We start from the raw sequence: 22,320 nt of genomic DNA on the forward strand, positions 1-22,320 counted from the left end.
TTTGGTAAAGTGTATGGCCCTATGAGTCTGTTACTGACAATTCATGCCCATACACTGATACTAAAGTGGTCCTGACGTCTCACTTCCATGATTGCTTGAGGATTAGCCGTGACCTGTCTTCAACATCTCCATGATATTGTCTTTCAACAGGATAAGACAAGACTGCACATGCTTGTACTTTCCTGACCTGCTTTGATCCAAAGTGTGTTCCACTGTTGCCCTGACCAGCACATCCTCCAGATCTATTGCTCCCGTTGCTTGCCAGGCACCTCAGTTGATGAACTATGGCACAGAGTTGAAGCAGCATGGAATGATATACCCGTATCTGCCATCCAAATTTAGTTTCACTTGATGGCTAGCCCATTTAGGCTCATTGTTGTTGCCAGAGGTGGCAGTATGCCTCCTAAATTTTGCACTCTGCAATACCAAATCACATGAAAATTTCATCATCTAGATCCACATGATTACTCTGCAGTTCACACTTAACTGTTTACTACAGGGTTTGCAGAACCACCTGCAGTTTTTTTTTTTTTCTTCCACTTTTGAACAGATAGTGGGAAAAATGAAGCCCTAACTTTTTCTGTGCTTTCTCTGATTCCTCTTATTTCACTATGAGGTGATTTCTTCCTATGTAGGTGGGCATCAAATAAATATTTTGGCATTTGGAGGAGGAAGTTGGTGATTGAAATTTCATAAACAGATCTTGCTGCATTAAAAATCGCCCTTGTTTCAATTATTGCCATACCAATTCACTTATTGTATCCATGACATTATCTCCCCTATTTTCTGACAGCGTAAAGCAATGTGCCATTCTCTGAGCTTTTTTAGTGTTCTCTGACAATTGTTTTTGGTGAGTATTTCATATTGCACAGAAATACTCCAAAAAAGGACAGACAAGTGTAGTGCAGGCAGTCTCTTTAGTATTTTTGTTTCATATTATAAGTGTCCTGCCAATAAAACTGGTTCACATTTCGCAATATGTGATGGCTCCATTTTAAGTTGTTTATAATTGTAATACCTAGGTATTTAGTTGAATTAAAAGCCTTGAAACACTAACACAAATAATTTGTAAGATCTGTCAAGTAACTGAAGTTTAACAAAATTTGTTTTAGTATTCCTGTGGAGAAAATAACAGTTATTACTGTTTAGAGTCAATTGCCATTTTTCTCATCATGCAGATATCTTGTCTAAATAATTTGCAATTTGTCATCATCTTCTGATGACTTTACTAGATGCTAAATTACAGCAAAACAGTATAAGAAGCTTGCTTGCTCAGGTTGTTCCCTAACTTGGTCACAAAGATTAATAAAAGCAGAGGGCCTGCAGCACTTGCTGGGAGAAACCCAGATATCACTTTGGTTTCTCATCAATTACTATGAACTGTAACCTTTTTGACAGGAAATCACAAATCCAGTTGCACAACAGAGACTATCTCCATTTGCACAGAACTTGATTAGAAACTGCTTGGAAGTAGCAGTGTCAAAAGACTTCTGAACATCTAGAAATATGGAATCAATTTGAGAGCCCTTTGTCATTTTTTGTGTGAATGCAGAGCCAGTCATGTTTCACAAAAACAAGATTTTCTGATTATGTACTGGTTGTGTATCAATAGATCATTTACTTTGAGGTATTCCACAATTTTGGAACAATGTATATGTTCCAAAATCTTACAACAAATTGCAGTCAATGATATGGGTCTATAATTCAGCAGATTGCTCTATTTTCTTTCTTTTATTGATGGCTCCTGCACAACTTTCCAATCCTTAGACATGAATGTTTCACTGAGTGAGTGGTTCTATACGGCTGCTAAAAATGGAGCTATATCATCAGCATGCTTCAAAAGAAACCCAACTGGCAAAAAACCTGGAGAGGATGACTTGCCTTTATTAAGTTGCTTCGTTACACTGAGTGTATCTGCTTGCAAATTACCAATGTCAATTCTTAATTCAAAATCTTTAATATTTACTGCATCTTATTTGGTAACAGAATTTTGGTAAATCATGTTTAGCAAGTCCACTCTAGCAGAGCTGTCATTGGTAACATTACCATTGCTGTCACGCAGTGTAGGTATGGACTATGTCTTGTCCTGTGGTACTTTGCATACAACCAGAATCTCTTCAGCTTTTCTGCCCATTTCAAGACAGATTTTTGTTGTGGGAACTATTAAAAGCATCTCACATTGAAATCTGAATCTGCACTAAATTTTGATTGTAAATTTTTGCCAGTCTTGAAGGTCTTATGTTCTTTTCTGCTTTTTTCAAGTAAAAAGTGTTTCAGAAATTCTAGAAATGTTAAAACTGATGCATAAAGACAATGCTATAGGGGAAGCTCAAGTGTTTGAGTGGTTTTCCCATTTTAGAAATTGTGAAATGTCAGCTGATGACAAACTTCATTCTGGTCATCATTCCATGGCCCAGACACATGAAAATGTTGAAAACATTCATGCACTCATCAACAAAATCCACGACAGACCACTGAAGAAGTTGTGGAACTGTCAGGAGTGACTTACAGTTCAGTTCAGTGAATTGTGACAGAAGATTTGGAAATAAAAAGGTCAGCTACCAAATTTGTGCCACAACTGCTAACTGCTGAACAAAAATAAGGTCACATGGATGTAGGCTGTACTTTGAAAGAAGAGTCCCAAAATGATCCAAACTTTTTTCGCATTATCACAGCTGACGAAGGTTGGTGCTATGTTTATGATCCTGAATCAAAGCAGCAATCAAGCAAGTGGAAGACCCCAAGTTTGCCTCACCTCAAGAAAGCTCGTCAGGTGAAATCAAACATTAAAACAATGGTAATTTATTTTTTTCTTTTCACTGTGAGAGAGTTGTCCATTCAGAGTTTATTCCACAGGGTCAGACAGTTAACCAGGCTTTCTAACTGGACGTTTTAAAAGATTGCACAATAGGGTGCAGTGCAAGTGGCCCAACTTGTGGCAACAAGGCAACTGGTTTTTCCACCATGACAATGCCCCTCCTCACACAGCCTTCTCTGTTCAACAATTGTTGACCAAAAATGGTATGACCCCTGTTCCTCATCTCTAATACTCACTTGACCTTGCTCCATGCAATTTTCAATTGTTTCCTAGAATGAATAGAGACGTTGTTGAGGTGAAGAAAAAAACAGTGGAGGCTCTGTCAAGCATCACAAAAGATGAACAATGTTTTGAACATTTTTTAAACAATGTTTTGAAAAAAGGAATAAAATATTCGACAAGATTATATTTCAAGTGGCGAGTACTGTGCAGGGGTCTGAAGGTTTGTGCTTAAAATGCAAGTTTTTAAAAAAAGTCCACTTTTTTTTGTTACCCCCTCATATCATTCAAATCAATTCAATGTTTGACAGTGTTTATACAAAGCTGAGCCTACAAGTTTCATGTTTTCCCCCTTCTTTTAATCATTTTTTTGTTAGTATGGGGAAAGTTACTAAGTAAATCATAATAAATTACAAACTGTTGTTGGTGGTTTTAAGACTAACTTACTGTGATGAATATGAAGTGGAGCTTTGTATACTGCCTTCAAATGTACTTCACAAACCAAAAAAAAAGCATTTGGGCTGTAAAATTCTCATTAAAAAATGTTCAAATGAGTTGTGAAATGATTTGTCTAAAAGTAAGAAATAAAATACATTAGAGAAACATTTTATGTGACTTTGAATGACACTCGAAATCAGGTGCAGCAAAGGAGGCACATCATAAATCTCTCTAATCTATTTCATTTCTTGTTTTTAACAAATAGGTTCACAAAACATCCGACCTTTTTTACTTTTTCAATTTGTTGTTTTATTTTTTTTATTTTCAAGTTTTTTTGATAAAGCATGAAATATAATATATTTACATATAGATCAGTATTCTATGATTATTAAAAAGATGAACATTTTGATGCTAGCAGCAGGTGTTTATCTTTAAGTATTGCCTACTATTTTTCACACACTAATGTAAGTCACCAACTTCTCTTGTTACCACACAGACAATGACAAATGCACAGCTTTCCTTTGACAATTACGGTAAATTGAACAACAAATAAAATTTGTTGATTATCTTTTCATGTTAGATTTTTCAATGAAACAAGTAATATATTAAATATTGATATCTTTCTATGGTCACTTTTTTTTAAAATTTCAGATCAAGAGAAGATGTTACGTGACAACATTGAAAGGATGTATAAGGAAACAGATCCTTGGCGATAGCATAAGTATCAACATACACAAGTCAGTAATACGTGACTGCACAAACATATCTGCAAGAATGACTGTAACTAGATGTGTGTTAATGGACAACATTATCATCTTATGAGGAAAGAGATACAACCTGTCGGAAGGGCCTTACAATGACTAGGGCTAACTTCATTTTTGTAGATAACAATAAATTTACAAGTCTGTTCGTATGTTAGAGGTAAAGATCATGATCGATCATCAAAATATCATTAAAAAAATAATTTTATTCAAGGAAATAGTCAAATGTATTTAAATAAGATATATTCAAAGGAATGTTCGCAATAACTGAAGCAATATTACAAACAATAATAAGACTGATTCACAAATAAAGAAGTTTTATTTTTCCATTGAAGAAAGTGTTTTACAGAAAAAACAATAACTTCAAGCAAAAATACCACAAACTCATTGACTTTTAAATTTTATTACGACTTTTAAAAGCATTTCTGAAGATCTCGCTAATCTGCCACTTCTATATAAATCATTGTTATAAGGTAAAACATTTTTGTACTCTTTATCACAAAAACAATACAGTTACACTGAAAGAGTAAGTTATATATATTAAAATGACAATATTTAAGTGCTCATTAAATTCAGATCAAGTATATGTAACTTTTATTTTCTACGATCTGCATTATCATCATGTTAAACAGCAGACTTTATCAAACAGCAGAACTCAAATTTTTGTAGTGTTTTACAACAGTAATAATGATAATAATAATAGTAATAACACAGTCTTCATTAAAGTAGCTCATTTCTCTTGCAAACATTTAAACACATTTATGATCTTGTGAATTCTCAGAGAACTTTCATATTTCAAGTTCAGGTTACTGTAAAGTGGAATCACTTGCCCTTAGCTATTTTTTGTAACAAAAAATAGAAAGAGTAATTTTAATAAAATATGAATAAAATTGGTTTCTTCTGTGAAATATCGCAAAGATAATGTCAGTATTTTATGTAAACTCTCACTGCATGTGACGTATTTGTAAAAATTATAAAATAAAGCCCAACTGAACTGTTACTCTGTCCACAAGAGGTTTAACACCTTATTTTTTTAAAAAATTTACAAAACAGTGAAGGACGTTTATTAGTGCATGAAGTAACTTTATTTTAAAATCATATAGGACTTATAGACTTTAATACTCTTTCAGTTTTTTTAAGTTAATTGCACTATATTCTCAGTATTTGTATTTCACTATCAAAGATGGTGTGCTGCACATTATGCTGTAGCAAAAGGATTGGACATAAATTGGTATTCGGAAACATCACCGATAAAAGGAAAATAAAGTAGCTCAAGAATATTAACTGGTAAAGAGGCAGGTTAATTTAACCTCTTGACTTGTAAAATATCAGATTGCAGATACCACTCTCAACTGTAGGGAAATCATCTGCTTCCTCTCCTATACTTGAAGTAACGTCCTCAGTCAATGCTATCTTAAATTTATGTTAACATCAAATTCTTTGTCACTTAAGGTCTACTGTTGTGTCATGCTGACATCATAATCTGATCCTTGATGCTTTTTAGCACTGAAACCCAGCCCTTTTTCTCAACAGGAACTTCATTCACAGTCATATTTATGATGAATGGTTTGCTGTAATAAAATTTCTGTACATTTTAGGCGTTAATACGCTGAATATAACTGAGATACACTGGATTCAACTGCACAGGAACTATTTTTTTTAATCACAAAATGAAAGTACCAACAGAGATTGCTCATACCATTAACTTTTTGCATTATGTTACAGAGCTAATTGCGGTAAGAGGAAAGTAAAATTAGACGTAATTTATTAAAACTTGATGAAACCAGATTTATTCTCTATTTATCATGGATACATATGAGTAGATAAACTTTTTAAAAAGAAGAAAATAAAAGGTAAAAAGCCACTAGATGGGTATTCCCTATTTGCAACTTAGGGTGTCCCAAATATGAATCAGACAACCTGCTTCATGATAGGAAAAGAGGGTGTTTGTAAACTGAAATTATGATAAGGAATGACAGTTATGAAACTTCCACAGCAAACAGCATTTAAAATTAACCATTACTTCACTGAAATTGCAATGAAAATAATAACAGCATGATAACTGTATGCTAAAAATATATTTAAAAATTGCTGAATATTTTATTTCACTCTGAACTTCACTAAACAGATATAAAATTTGGGTGTGAAGAAAAAATTGAAGTGAAAGATGTTTAAGGGAGTAATCAAACAGCGAAATCTCAAGCAAGTGACACAGATTGGACATCTGTTTATAAAATTACTTAAACTGTTAATTAAGTTGTTACAAAATTAACTCTTTCCCACTGGCTCTCTCTCACATATTTTATGGCACCAAGTCTGTGTGTTTGAGTTTGCATTAATATTACTTATCCTTTCCTCACCTACTAATTGCCACTGACACTAATTCTCAACCCTATTCTCTTTGTCTAGATTCTATTATTTTCGCTCAACTACTTTAAATGTGACAATTTTTGCACACAGATTGTTAAATCATTTTGCCAATATCATTTTCTCCATTTCTTCTTACTTATCTCCTGCCTTAGATTTTTGAAAGATATATACAGACAGTTACCCTTCTAGCAAACTAATTTAGTTTTAGATTTTGATTGCATTTACAAAGAACTCAGTGATGTAATTAATAATTTTTATATAATAAAAAATTATTTACAAAGAACTTAGTGATGTAATTAATAATTTTTATATAATAAAAATTATCTTGGAACAGAAGGAAAAATGTTGTGCAAAATGCAGTTCTTCAATAAATATGTATAACTGCCTGATAGTTTTTTAAAATATAAAACAGTTTTCTAACAAATTCGAGACACCCATGACAATGTCAGATATGAAAGCACATTTTGCACCATCCTTCTCTTTCAAGAATTCTGTAACACTTAACCTTAGATTGCAAGATTAAATAAACACACACATTTCTGTACAGACATATATGCTATAGCAAAGAGAAGTGTGTGTAAGTGCAAAAAATTTTCTGATTCATTAATTGAGCAAACCATCAGATTTCTGATCCAATTATAATTGCTACATGAAAATACTGCAGCCTGCATTCGATATTACACACAGAAGATGAATGAAACATTATTAATATACGATGATACATAAATATTCCCTTTTGTGTTTAAATATTTTGTTTAATTTCACTGTATACTCCAAATTCAAATGGTCTTGTACTGAAGTAGGTCACAGATATTTTCAAGTTACTGAAACTCTTACACTAGCATGGAAAGAGCTACAAATGAACTTAATTATGTTTCTGTGACAATTTTTGCAGTTTCTTGTTGTGTTGATAGCTTTTCACAATGAAATAAATAAATTTTAACAGTCTTAAAATCTGATGCTGCACTAAGTAACATTTATTAGTTATTAAGTCTCCACATTTTCAAATTTGAGTGGTTTTATCTAAGATACACACCTCTTCATAGCTGCCATCCAAAACAATTCACTAAGTTCATCAGCTTTTAACTTACAATAATACTAGAAAACTAACCATCTTACTACTCGATATTATATAATAATGAATGGTCACTCACATCAATTTACAGACGCACTCCATAGCTTGGCAAACATTTTGAATATAGGTATAAACCAATGAAGCAAATCTAAGGGTCAAAATCATAGACCACAACTGTATATTCCAGTCTTTTTATGAAAGACACCATAATTTCATGACTTTTAACTGTTGTGGGAATGAGGTCTAACAGATTGCTAAAAGTACTGAATTACTGAATGTGATATATTTTCCCCTTATGCAAAACAAACAGTTAAACATAGCAACTCCCTGAGGACACATTTCATAATTGTATTACTGACAATGGAGCTTAACCACAAACCAATTCTACTTTTAACTATCATGACAATGCTTCAGACACTTTTTGGGTGCATAAAACAAGAAACTTTGTTCCATGATGACTTAAGTACATTTTCCAAAAGAGACATTAAATCCACACAGACTAACTCAATAATGACGATTTTTTTACATGAAGCTAAACATGAACAGTCAGCTTACACCACCAAATGTAGTACACTCTTGTTTACAGTACACAAAACTTAAGTTTTGATTATGCAATTATAAATTAGAAGACTAGCATTTATTCAGAATTGCTATACACATTTAACATATGGAATATCATATTTAGCATTTATTCAAGCATCATGTGTTCCATTAACACTATATCACAAATTCTTAAATTAAATACAGTGGGACTAATTAATTACACTTGAGTTCAGTAACACATTAGAAACATAAGTTTTTATCTAATCTTGTGGAAACAGCAATTGCACACAAGAGTCACAATGACATAAGTAGATTTCTTTCCTCTTTAAAAAGACATGTTATTAGTTTCCTAGTGCAAGTGTTGTATTTTACAAAACACCTAAGAAATCATATTTCTCCCTTTTACTTCCTGGATACAAACTGTGTACTATGAACTTGATCACAGGATTACAAGGCTGAGTTCCACCTATACTTATGATGACACTACAAAACAGGAAAAATAAAGCTGACATGCACACATTTGGAAACTGAGGCTCATTTCGCAACAGAGTCTTGTTTGTACTAAGTGGCGTCTAATGGGGAAAACAGGACTCATACTTTAATTTTTTTCTTGCTCCAGAAAAAAAAAAAATACCACACATGTTAGCAGGTAACTGTGTGCTTTTTTTTGGTCAGGGTAAATGGCAACTGAAGTGGGAGCGAAATGTGTAGGACTCCTGGACACCATATCTGGAAAATTCTGTGCTGCTCTCTTAATGACCCAAAGATAAATAAATACTCCAAGAAACCATGTAACTCTGCTTCTACCTTTGCAAACATTCTACACAAGGAGATAATCAAGTGAGATGTATCTCAGCTTCAAGTTCAATGAGAAAAATGTATATGGTGGTTATTAAGTGGCATGAGGAAAAAAGGGTTTGTTTTGTGATCCATATACAATACATAATTTTACACAACTTGGATGCCCAATGTAAGGATACATGCAAAACATGGAATGAGCTGTTGATACTGTAAAGATAAAGAATGGATAGTTTAAAAATATTTATAATGAAAATGATGTTTACTCTATTACCTTTCAGAAGAACTTTTCATAAGAGCCTATCTTATTAGTTACACTATGGAACAACATGTACCATTATAACATGGATTGCTAACAAAAATTGTTTACTTATGTTTTGGATGAAATAATTTTGTTCTGAGACTTTAAGGAAATTGTGTACTGTGTAGTTAATTAAAAAAGCACCGATATTAGTATGTGAATGACTCTAATACTAAGCCAAAGATAAGAAGAAGAATATTAAAGGTTGTCTGTGAAATCCCGACTGTACAGTACACTCTGAGAGAGGTATGCCTTACAAAATACTTTACATGACCATGCTGTTAGATTTTGTGCCATAAAAGTATATGGCAAATATTCCCATATCAATTAAAAGAGTATTCGTCTATTTTATTATACTTTCCTGAGAGGCATCGGTTGTGGTAGTAATACAAATGAAGTTACTGTACAGTCAGCAACATTATTAGACAAATGTAGGTCCTCCATGAGGCACTTTTAGTGAGACTGTGGAGAAAAATTACAGCTATTCATGCTTTGCTGTGTATACGTCTATGAAAAATGTTGCTGTTGGTCTGTAAATGTGTAAATAATATCCAATAATAAAAGTCCGTGTAACCTATTACGCTCATTTACTTTCTCTGGGCCCAACTTGATCTGATCACAACGAATTAAGTATTCTGTGGAAATAAATGAGCATTTTTCTTTAAAAATTAATTTCACACGAGTTACGTTGTTATGAATCACAGCTCTCCCACCCCTGCCATTTCCCCTCCCAATTATACCAGAGTCAAGTATAATGTATAGATTGCTGCCACAGAGTATTGGTTGAACCGTAATTATAACTATTACTAGGAAACTTAAAAAAATGCAATTAAAACTATGTATATTTGCACATATTAAGCTAGGAGTACTGCTCTTGTGGGAAAGCTCATCAGATACCAACGTCATCAAGGTCTTTAATCATGTAAGAGATACTTATTTTGAAAGAAATATATAATGTTTCCTGGACCAGTGAATCAGATGAGAGATAATGCATTGTTTGCAGATTACATTGACCAAAATCTTGTTATCAGGAAGACATAATAGAAATATGCAATACATAAAAACATGGATAACAATGATCAAGATCTTGATTAGTTTGAACATACACAAAGGATATATATGTAACAATGTGATAAGAGTATTCGCAAAGGTGTACAAGACACACGATAATATCCTAATTCACTAATCCTCTCATCAGAGACATAAAGTAAGCTGCATATCATGTAACACTTACATAAGCATCCCCTAATTCTGTGTTGTTTATGAAACACAGAAACTCTTCTACTGGAAATGCTCATAATACATACAATAATTTATAAACAGTCTTTAGACAGTTTCCAAGCTGAAGATAACATTTTTGTGCTGAACCTCACTTGTGCATGAGAATTCAATAGCTGCAGACCTACTGTCTAGACAAAACTACAACAACAAGCAAAAGATCTTGCTTCCACGTGACAATTTTAAACAATCACATGCATTTCAATAATGCAATTTATAAAGGTCAATACAAATGAAAAATATAAATTATGTGTTACAAAAAATATTTTTCCAAAAATAGTTAGGCTGCCTTTTCATTCTCGATAGTATAAAAAGCTGCTAAATTGAAGTATTGACAAAATATACCCACACATTCACGTACAACAAGTACTGAACATAATTTAGCAAATATTCTTAATAATCTTAATTCTGCGTTTTATGGAAGACAGTACAAAATTAAAACAAACAAACCAAACTCAATAATATGCACAAAACAAATAATGTCACTAAGATATCTTTAGGCTAAAACAGTATCCCTGCAGAACTTGTCAAAGTATCAACAATTTATTAAGATGTAGCAAGGCAGCTATGCTGAGTTAGTAAGTCTTAAAACCTGTAACAGGCATACAGATTTAGCTATTTACAATATCCTGAAATCAATGAAAAACTCTATTACTGTTGTCAAAAACATAACAGAAGCCCATTTGCCACGATGGGTCAAGAAAAAAACATGCTACTTTGTTTGTACTCTGTCAAAGAATTATGGCTTGTCCTCATTAGTCACACTAATGTAACAAAGTTTGATTTGCATGCAACTACACTTTAACTCAAACCCCCCCCCCCCCCCCCTCTCTCTCTCTCTCTCTCTCTCACACACACACACACAGAAGGAGAGGGAGGAGGGACGGGGGAGAGAGGGAGGGGGGAGAGGGGGAGGGGGAGGGAGAGAGAGAGAGAGAGAGAGAGAGAGAGAGAGAGAGAGAGAGAGAGAGAGAGAAGTAACATACTAAGTCCAAACAAGTGGAATATGCAACAATGCAGAGAAATCATTGAAAAAAATGTAGCATGTCAACATATTATAATGTGTCAACGATAAAACTATTGATAATTCTGACTCAGTATGTTGTTATCAACATTATGGATTACATACAAATATAATTCATGAAATACAAGGGAAACTAATGAGATCAAAACAATTTTCTAAAAGGTATATCCCAATTGCATTTCAAACTCCTAGGCAGAAACTCTGACTGAAGACATTTCCTACACTTCAACAGCAACATTAAGGAACTATACATCAAGTCTAATAAATAATCTACAAAATTGCACAAATTTACAGACATCAGAAAAATATTCACCTGCATTTAACCTTCTGTATTCTAATGTATCTACAACACACACATGTGGAATTGGCTCCACAAACCTGACACACACTGTTTATAACACAGACGATCTGTTAATTCACAAAGATGCGCGACTGTGTGTGTCAGGCGTCTGAGACTCACGGGATACTACAGCACGTCTCTTTAAATCCCATGGGAACTTTGGACAGTTTGTACTAGTGCCTGAAAAAGAAAGAAGACTTGTCATCTGTGTCACACGAAGAAATGTTTCATTTTTTTTTTTTAATTGAAACATGAGGATTTATAAGTGCATGTAACTAAAAGTAAATTACGGACTGCAGGAATTGCCTAATTGCAGTCCCTTGGGAGAAAAAGGCGAGGGGGTGGATGCAGAAAGCCTCAAACTCTCTCATTCAATATGTGAGATAACTTTTTTTTTTTTTCAACTGATTATGTAACAACTTATGGGAATGTAATTTCTACAAAGTGTTGTGCCTTCTTTTCTACCTATTCTTATTTTTTGATAAATTTTCCATCCCAGCAAAAGGTGAAGTAAAACAGAGGTTAAACATATAGAAAGAAGGAGAATTTCATCTCTTTTTTTGGGGGGGGGAGGGGGAGGGGGGGGGGGGAGGTAGAATACATACATTACTAAAACTTCACCACACTTGCGTGATCAGATGGGAGATTATACTGAAAAGTTTTAACATGTTTTAAAATACATTACACAGATATAAGAGGCGCTGTATATGGCCATGTCTGTTTGTATGCTGCAAAAGCACAATGTAAGCAGAACTTGTTATTTTGAAACATATGCTTATGTTCAAGAAATAGTTCGTGAAGTCTATAAATCTCTATACAAGTATGTGAATGATTTTTCTTCTTCCTCTTCTTGTGCTTCAAGTGAAGAACTTTCCTGTAAAATCACCCTTCACTTCAGAAAAACCAAGAGGATTTGCACAAACAAGCTGATGCAATGATTCACCGCTTTGTTCATAATCAATTACCAGATCCAGTACTTCAAGACTTGCTGACAAATGCTTCTTATTCATCAAAATTAACACTATACAGATGATGTTTTACATATGTGTTTTCCGATGACTACTAAGCAAAATAATTGTGTATGTGCCACAGAGACTTTTATTCAATGCACATCATGCGGAAATTATATGTATTCAGATGTTTTTATGACTTTAATCACCCAATGAGGTTCAGTGAGAGGCTGAACAATAATATAAAACAATGTGTGAAAATTTTTATCACCTCAGACTGTACATCATTATTATTTATCAGTTTTACATGATACTGACATGTAACAGTTTAAATAACAATTATCACTGACTATGATCTCCAAGAGCCTGATGAACTATTCTGCATGCAGTTTTATGTCCTGTAGGCTTGCTCAGGTTTATTAATTACTCGTGTCTGGTGTATTGCACTGGATTGTGGTAACCATTATACTGCAGTTCCAGTATACTTTGAAATTCCTGTTGTCTACTACAGTGTCACCATTTGACTTCCAAAATATTAAAAGTTCTCCATAACCCCAGGTGTAGCTCCCCACCCCCACCTTACAAGCTATTATGCAGGTGCCCTTGCTCATACCATACCTATTCAATTATTCTGTGAGCCCAGGTTTTACAGCCATACATAATGTATGATGTATAATTTTGAGTGCCACAAACCTTACAGCTATAATCCATTTCTTGCTCTTTCAGAATACGTTTCTGGTAGTAAATCATTGCAATGATCTGATCTGATCTGATCTTGTGTTGCAGTCAGAGTTTTGCCGTTTCTGCACACACACACATATACATCAACCAGTTGTTTGATGCTTACAAATTGACATTACCTTTTATGTTCATTTGCTTGTTTCTTGTGCAGTTCTTGTCTAAGCCAGTCTATTATTTTGGTGTAAATTATTTCTATCTTAGACCTTGGGACTGATCTAGATGTTTCTGCCAGATTGAGTGATATGTAATTAATGTTTGCACATACTATTGCTTTATGGACTGGAGAGTTATAAAATTACTGCTTAAGACTCCAACGCTGCTTTTTGTGCAGCTACTCAATATCTGTTACCCTCTACATGCTATCTCAAGTGGTACAGTTAGCCTATCAAAAGCTGATGTAGTATTATGGATGCCGTACTTTAAGTAAATACCACATTTTCCACTGTATTTCTTCCAGGCATGTTCCTGTCCACTTAATGAGGCCAAAAGTGTAAGTTAGCAGTGAAACTGCATTTGTGTTAATGATGCTGAAGATACTTTTTCCCATTTAGTTTAGATTTCAAAACGAGGAAATATTGTTGATGTGCTTTGTTTTACAGTTATATGCAACAATTATCATCTTCGAAAGAGACCCAAATATTCATAGGTATCGTATTTATTCATAGTTGCAATTATGATTCCACCACTCATCTGAAACCTAGTAACTAAGATGTTTTTCTTCCTTGTGTTAACTCTCCTGCATTTGCCCAGGACAAACAATAAGTTCATATTTATTGAAATGTTTCTACTTAAGCCCCATAGTGCTTAGAGCCATTTTGTTTCTACTTCTTTTAGAAGGTGGGTCAACTGTGTTTCTGTTCAGGTATATAGTTTGATGTCATTGATGTATATAAGATGATTTAACATGTAGTTGTTGCTGCTTTTTATGGCAAATCTATATCTGGTTGAATTTACTACTGATGAAAGTAGATCGAGTGCTAAACAAATTCAAAACAATCTCAAGCTGTCACCTTCAAATATGCCTCACTAGATCCTGACTTGCTCTGTTACTATTGTTTTGTTGTTGTCATCAGGGTTGGATGTATCTTCTAATGTTTCATCGCGGATGAGACTGTGCTGATGTTTGAACTGTTTATCTCATAAAGCTGCAGAATTGTAATAAGCCATGTATTTGCAACAGAATTAAATGCTTTTTTTTCTAATCAAAGTAGGCTGTATATATCTTTCATTTTTATCTGTTTCTTCACTAGTATGGCAAAATTTATGAAGTGCTGTTCTTGTTAATCTAGAGATTTCTTCACACAGTCTTTCTGTTCTTTTGCCAGTACTTTGATTTGGAACAAGTGTCTGTACAGCATTTTGCTTGTATATAATATCAGTTATACCCAGCAATGTGGTGGTGTGGTTCAACCTGGTTTTTTAGAGAGAGAGAGAGAGAGAGAGAGAGAGAGAGAGAGAGAGGAGGGGGGGGGGGGGGGAAGAGAACATGCTTCCAATTTGTATGGGAACTGGATACATATCCTGATCTCCTCTCCCCCTCCTTTCCACACTCTGTGTCCATCTCCCCCCCTTTTTTTCTCGTCCTCAGCCTTGTTTATCATTACTGCAAATTTAGATTCTGTGGCAGTATTCTAATCCACAAATACAACTTTCTTATTCTCTGTGAAATCCATCTGAGGGAGGATAAAAACAGCATAGTGTCGTGTAAGCAATGTAGGTTTAAAATATATATATATATATATATATATATATATATATATATATATATATATATATATATATATATATATAATGAGAAAGAATATAAATGGGAGAAACAATCCTTCTAATAGTTTAACTGCCCCGCTATCATAGTTAAAACTTTCTCTCACAAAGGAAACAAAACCGTACATTTTTACAGCAGAACACTTTCTTCTCGCAACCAGTTTTAACAGAAAACCTGTACATAGTTATTTTAAAAATACATAGTCTACACCCATCTGAATGTTTAATAGAATATGGTTTAAAATTTGAAGTAAATTGGTCAAGAACTTTGAGATTTTTGCTAAAAAAGTTTCACTTTACATATACAAGAGTGTGCAAATAAACTGGGACAAGAGTATTAAACTTTAGCTATGCACATTTATTATTTTATGTATAATACAGTTAGAATTTACTGAATACTAATAACTGATGTGTCCTCCTCATGTTTTTAGGAGCTTCTGAACACATTGTGGCATAGATTCAAGGTTAGACAAATGTTTTGTAATTTGACATCATGAAGCCACACTATTACTACATTTACTAATATGCATCCTTTTGTTGAAAGGTCCATTTTTCCAAGATGCCTTTTCACAATACTCCAATGATGGGATTTAATTCTGGTGAGTTACCAGGCCACTGAAGCACATTAATTTTTTTTTTTTTTTTTCCCTCTCTCTCTCTCTCTCCATGAATGTCTTCACTGCTTTAGGAGAGTCACACAGGGCCTGACGATGTTGAAATTTTCCTCCAGCATCTGCAAAGATCTGTGGGAATGGCACAATCCTGTGCCTAAGGAATTACATTTATTTCATTGAATTCATCATGCCACCAGAAATCCAAAAATTTTACAGTCTGTTCAAGATACTCAGCTCTCACTGCCTCATGGGTGCTTCACTTAACAACCCTATCTCTGTATCCATTAACAATAAAATGTGACTCATCACTGAATAAAGCAGGTTTCCAGTAATTGGAAGTCCGAGATTTATATTTGTGGCTTGTGCCAACAGTTTTTTCTTCATGGCAGGTGTGGACAAATGCTTCTTTATTGGATTTCGTGCCATTCACATACAATCAAGAAGCCTATGTAGTTCTGTTGAAGAGTCAGTTTCATCTCCTGTAGCCAATAAATCTCTCAAGGTCCTTGCTTGTCTTGTGGGAGATAATGAGGCAGTGTCAGTATATGCCTTAAAAAAGTCTTTAAACACTAGATTTTCCCACACAAACAACAGAGGCAATGTCTGTTATAGTCATAGACATGTGTTCATGAAGAGCAAATATTTTTCATCACTTCTTGGGTGAAATATCCGTTTTGACATGAACACAAAGTTTTCCTGTTGAGAACACAGAAATAACACACGCTGTTAAATATTATCAACTGAACTGGAGGGGATCTACAATTGTTGTTCACAGTCAAGGCAACAATAGGCTGCTAAGTCAAGTCAAGAACAGGCTGCTATGAGTTCAACAATTAGGCAGATCAAATTGGTTACAGCTAACCAACTTTAATTCCTTGTAAAATAATAGCTTGTCCCAATTAATTTGCACACTACTGATACAGTCAACACTTGATAATTTGAAACTCTCCATCATCTGAAATTCCAATATAATCAATGTGTTTTGGAGATGTAAGTGGTGAGAGCATCTCACCAACACCTTATAATTCAAAGTCAGGGCTCCCGCAATCTCTATAATTTGAAGTCCCCTACTTCTGAAATTCCCACTGAAGTCCTCCATAGTTATGTGATTCTCAGTACAGGCTCAGATCACCTGTCATTTGTTTCTCTGAGCCCTACCCATTCCGTCTGCAGTAATAATGTGTTGTAGTCAATCTATGTTTTTTTTGAAAGTGTAAAATGCCTTGAATGCTAGCAGGAACAAATGTGTAACAGTTAATGAAACAGCTTGTTATTGAAGCTGTGGCGAGTGGAATTTAAAAAAAAAAGAAGAAGTTGCAAAACAGTTCATTATTTTACGATCATTGTTGCTAATTTTAAAAATAAAGACTGTGTCACTGGAAGTGTCTCAGTGCAGGAAGAAAAAGGTCATGTCGAGGAAAATTTCCCCATCTTGTAGAGCAATTGCTAAAAACATGTCACCCCATCAAGCAAAGAAAAAAATGTGTGTAGAGATTCCCATTGAACTGAATGGACTGATGATAAATGTCGTCCCAAATTGCACTCTATCATTCAAAAACGAAAATTGTCATGGAAGAAAACTGAGCAAAGACAGAATAACTGTCCCTGTAGTCTGTAACACAGACAGATCTCAGAAGTTAAAACCTCTCATAGCAGGGAAAGCTATGAAACCGTACTAGCTTCTCACACAACTTACCTCTCAAACAAAAAATCACGGATCACGGCAGAATTGCGTAATGAATGGCTGACCTCAGTTAATAGTGATACAAACTCTCAATTTTACTGTTTTTGGACAACTGCATAATAAATAACGACTCAGCAACATTAGGTCACAAAAACTGATTTTTTTTCTTCCCCCCCCCCCCCCCCCCAAATTGACATCAAGACTGCAACAACTGGATCGGGACATAACACAAAATTTGAAAACTGTCTATTGCAAAGAAATTGTTTTGCTCATGCTGGATAAAGCTGAAGATGATGATAAGGCAAACTTAACAGTTATGACTGCTATAACCACGATTGATAAGGCTTGGAAAAATGTCAGCTCTACCACTCTTCATAACTGCTTTAGAAAGTGTGGGTTTGCTATGATAAGAGAAATGTGGAACAGTTGTTGCAGTTGCGAGAATTAATGAATACAACTCTGCCAGACTTGGGTTGGGTACTTCTAGCCAGCTATTCTGAGTTAACCTCTGAGGATTTCATTCACGTCCATGGCAACATCTGTGTCCATGGTGTTCTAACCAATACTGAACAGTTGAACTGTCCTGATGAGAACAAGGAAGATAATGAAGAGCAACTGCTAACTCCAGACACATTGAGCAAGGCAAGGTCAAACTCCTACATCCTCAGAATGGGTACGAGTGACAATTTCTTCTCAGTTCTCATCTCCATCGAAAAATTGATGGAAAATGCTAGATGGAAATCACTCACTCAAGAGAAAATTGCTGACTACTTTTCAAAATGACACGTAATGTTTTCACGGGTAGGTTTTTCATGTACTGATGTCTACACGTAACTATTATTTTGCACATTATTAGAATGAAGATGGGTGTGCATAAATATGTGATATGTATGTTCTACAATTTACTTTCCATCAAACTCTTGTTCATTTGAATATGCACAATAACACTATCTCCAAAAGACCCGAAGATGATAGCTAGACCTGTTGAAACTAGTCACTGGGGAAATTAAAATAATCTAACACGCGACCTTGGTTGCAACAATTCTTGTTCATTAGAGTATTGTGTAAAATTCTGAAGTAAATGTAAAGAAAGTTTCAAGATGTTTGGTGACAATGTTTCCCCTTTATATAATACATATTTATTTATATATTACATACATCTAAAAAACAGGTATACAAGAACATGAGCATATTTGAAGGCAATGTTGTGTCAAAATAAGAAAGTAATCGGTGAAGAATTTTTGAAGATTTAAGATTTTGAACAAATGAACATTTACATTTTTATTTGTATAAACAAATGAGCATTTTACACGTTCTGTATTAGCATTTGAGAGGGCAATATTTGTAGACGTTTGTTGCATTTTCTATTTTTGGTGGAAGGTATGTCATACCCAACATTTTTTATTTTAGTATAATATCTGACTGTTCAATAAAGGTATTGAAACATGTGGTGAGGCAGGCAAAAGTATATCTGAAGCATTCGAACTGAAATTTTGTATGTGGTATGGGCCCAGTGCTTTCCAATTTAATGCTATTGGCACAGTAACATTCTCTGTATTGATGATGAGGTTTTACACTTATTACACATATGTTTTCTTTTTCTTTCCTTTTCAATTTTCAACCCTTTACTTCTTGTGTCCATGTTGAAGAAAAGTTCAATGTATCAGATTTGCATCTGGGTTACGACCTGCATAATGTGTTTCACGAGTCTTACTTTTATTTTCACTGACGAACTGGTATAATCATTCAATATTTTTCAACAAATTTCCTATATTGTTAATGACATGTCTTTCCCAGGACAGTACGTAGACTGAACAAACTTGTTACTCATCTGCTGGCACTATCTTAAACCAGTTGATCTCACTAATGAAATGGCTGCTGCAGAGATAACTGCCTGAACTTCATCAAAACTATGTGTAAACTTTGGCAAAACAGTGTTGTTTAAAATATTAACATTCTCAGCAGGTGTCCCAGATGTGTTTCACTTGAAAATCTGTGGCCTCTGTGTAAGACAAATTCCACGAGTGCTGTATTAAAAATAGTAACGAGGTTTACAATACTTTTGTCATCAGATTCCCTTAGGCGTCTCTGGTATCCTAGGAGTTATTGATTGGTACTTATGATGATTTCCTGCGATGCTCAAAGTTAAAATGGTCCAAGTAAGGACTTTTGAGAATGAATTTTTTCAAACATTGTCACCTAGTATTCTAAACCAATTTACAGAAGTTAATTTTAACTGAATCCCAAACAGTGTGCTCAATCAAATAACATAACTTACTCTTAAACATGATTACTCACAATAGAAACTGTGAAAATGCTATCTTCAATGCACACAACATACTTATCCATTAGATGTATTGGGTAAATTTTTTTCAACTTCTCTCAATGATACGATACTCACTGGAAAATGAATGAACACATGCACACCAAATACATTATCACTAAATGTCAGTAAAACACAGAAAGAAAATTTCTACAATGCAGGATTCATCTAGATGACTTCTCCATACATACAATGTCTCAGGAATTTATGCACACATCTTGAGGTATAAAGTAAACTAATCCACTTGTAACCACTATTTTATATATATTTTATATTTCCTCCACTCACGTTTTACACACAATTTCTCTCATTCAGAGCATCTGTTTGCCAGTTGTTCAACATTAACTTCAATAAAAGTACGTAAAACCCATGTACTGCCGGTTGGTTGTATAACAAATGTTTTACCTGCGCTCGTGTAGCTTGATTTTCTTCTCATAATCTTCGTGTCTCTTTTACTCAAGGCCAGGTCAAGAACATATTTCCACACAAGCAACTTAGCCCTTTTCCCTCTTACACTTCAATCAGTATCAGTTTTTGCTACTCATTGTGAAACACATTGTATATAAATCTTGCACTTGGGTGTACCTGGTGCCTCTCTCAGCTTGGCACCCCAAGCAACCACAACTAATTGTGATACATCCCATGTGGAAATCTTAATAGTTGTAAGATTTAGAGTATCACAAAGTCAGTTGTTGATTGAACAGTATAGTTATGAATGCCCAAAACAAACATTACAGTTAGTGTATTTGTGAGGAAAATTTACTAGATGTTGAAGTCATTTATTGTAACTTATGTATGGTACTTAAACTCTTTGCTAAACAGGATGATTTTTTTTTTTTAAATTCCATTGCCAACTACAGCCATAGTCTAACTTAATATTATGTTAGATGCAATGACAAACTTGCATTTTCACAAAGAACACAATCGTCCAAAATAAAATACGTTATGAGACACTGTGTCTCTTCCCCCCCCCCCCCTTCCCCCCAGGAAGCATAAAAAATAAAAAAAGGGGGAGTGTGTTGGAAGAGGAATTGCATAATTGTGCAATCAGTTACAATACAAATAAAAGATAACTATGGTCCCTGTGAATACAATCAGATTTACTAGGATGGGGATTTTTAGATGTAAAAAAGGAGTACCATTTTAGGGGAAAAAAGCTGTTCAAAGGTGCCAATCTCAGATGGGAAAATTTTTTATGGGGTGCTATAAAAGCCATTAAACAGAAAGCTTCCAAAATAAGTCACTCAAGTGTGTGGAAAATCACAGATAGCATGACCTACTTTGGCCATTCATTCAGAAAACCGTCAAAACTCATAACATACAATATTTCACTGTTTCTCTAAGTAAGACAGTATCTACAATTACTTGCCAAACATCTGTAAATAGAACAGTCACAAGAGGAGCATGCTTTATTTTTAAATGCAACCAACATTACTGTTCATTTCTATGTTCTCAGAGTCATGGTTTGTGGCTACGCTTTGCTTGTGCTTCTGTTATTCAGTATCTTTTAGTGCACCCTTCACAGCTATGAAAATGGTCCATTGTGCTTCCTTCTCAGAAGCTCTCTTCTCCAGTTTTCTTACGGCTGTTGTCAGGATAGAGAGTCTGTGTATGATGAAGTTTATCTTTAAATTCTTGTTTATCTGTTAGTCCTTTGGACTTTCTTACAACTGAAGAACCATCAGGCAAAGCAACTCTGATTATGGGGCAAGGGGGTAAAAGAAATCTTGTATCTTGTATGTACTTCTGTATTCTGCCAGATGCTTTTGTAAACGTTTTCTTGATACAAGATATAAATTTATTTACGAATGAGTATTTCTTTTTTAATGCCTTGCAAACTTGAGCAATAATACACTCGATGTAGGTCATGAGTTTTCAAGTACAAACACTGACTTCAAATTGGAAAATGCAAATTACATGAATGAATCTTTATCTATAAGCATAGCTCTGCATGATCAAATTTTACTCCATCAGCCTACAATACAAATCATGCATTTTTTTGAAACTTTGCATCAACGTGCCATCATTTGTTTTCTCGAAAAGCACATTAAAAAGAGTATGTGTTTCACTTGTTCTCTATTCACGGGTGTGTATAAAATATTCAATACACATCTGCCCTGTCTGTCAGAGTTTTCACCTAGAATACAATGCAGTAAATCATAAGCTACTACTTATCTATTTTGTGACACTTTTTCTTCATTTCAAGCTAATAGTTTCTTAAAGTACTCATCAGGAAAAGACTTCCCAGTACACTTCACCAGAAGTGATTTCACAAAGGA

At 34.3% G+C, this 22,320-nt stretch overlaps 2 protein-coding genes across 5 annotated transcripts in view; one reads left to right on the forward strand and one right to left on the reverse strand.

Annotated features, from left to right (window-relative positions):
- Positions 1–6,298, forward strand: part of LOC126236485 (uncharacterized protein KIAA0513) — a 273,756-nt gene extending 267,458 nt beyond the window's left edge. For both annotated transcript variants that reach the window (XM_049945828.1, XM_049945829.1), the window contains one exon: positions 4,127–6,298. In XM_049945828.1, coding sequence (XP_049801785.1) covers positions 4,127–4,191 — 65 coding nt within the window. In that variant the 3' untranslated portion in view covers positions 4,192–6,298. The remainder of the gene's footprint in view (positions 1–4,126) is intronic.
- A 5,406-nt stretch (positions 6,299–11,704) lies between these two features.
- LOC126236486 (phosphatidylserine synthase) overlaps positions 11,705–22,320 on the reverse strand; it is a 162,347-nt gene continuing 151,731 nt past the window's right edge. For 2 of the 3 annotated variants that reach the window (XR_007544926.1, XR_007544924.1), the window contains exon 9: positions 12,024–12,145. Coding sequence is in view for 1 of the 3 variants with exons in the window: in XM_049945831.1 (XP_049801788.1) it covers positions 12,042–12,145 (104 nt within the window). In the remaining 2 variants the exon portion in view is untranslated. Of the gene's footprint in view, positions 12,146–22,320 lie in introns of all 3 variants that reach the window. The other variant, XM_049945831.1, reaches the window with a different exon arrangement.

This window comes from Schistocerca nitens, chromosome 2, assembly GCF_023898315.1.
Source record: "Schistocerca nitens isolate TAMUIC-IGC-003100 chromosome 2, iqSchNite1.1, whole genome shotgun sequence".
Taxonomy (NCBI): domain Eukaryota; kingdom Metazoa; phylum Arthropoda; class Insecta; order Orthoptera; family Acrididae; genus Schistocerca; species Schistocerca nitens.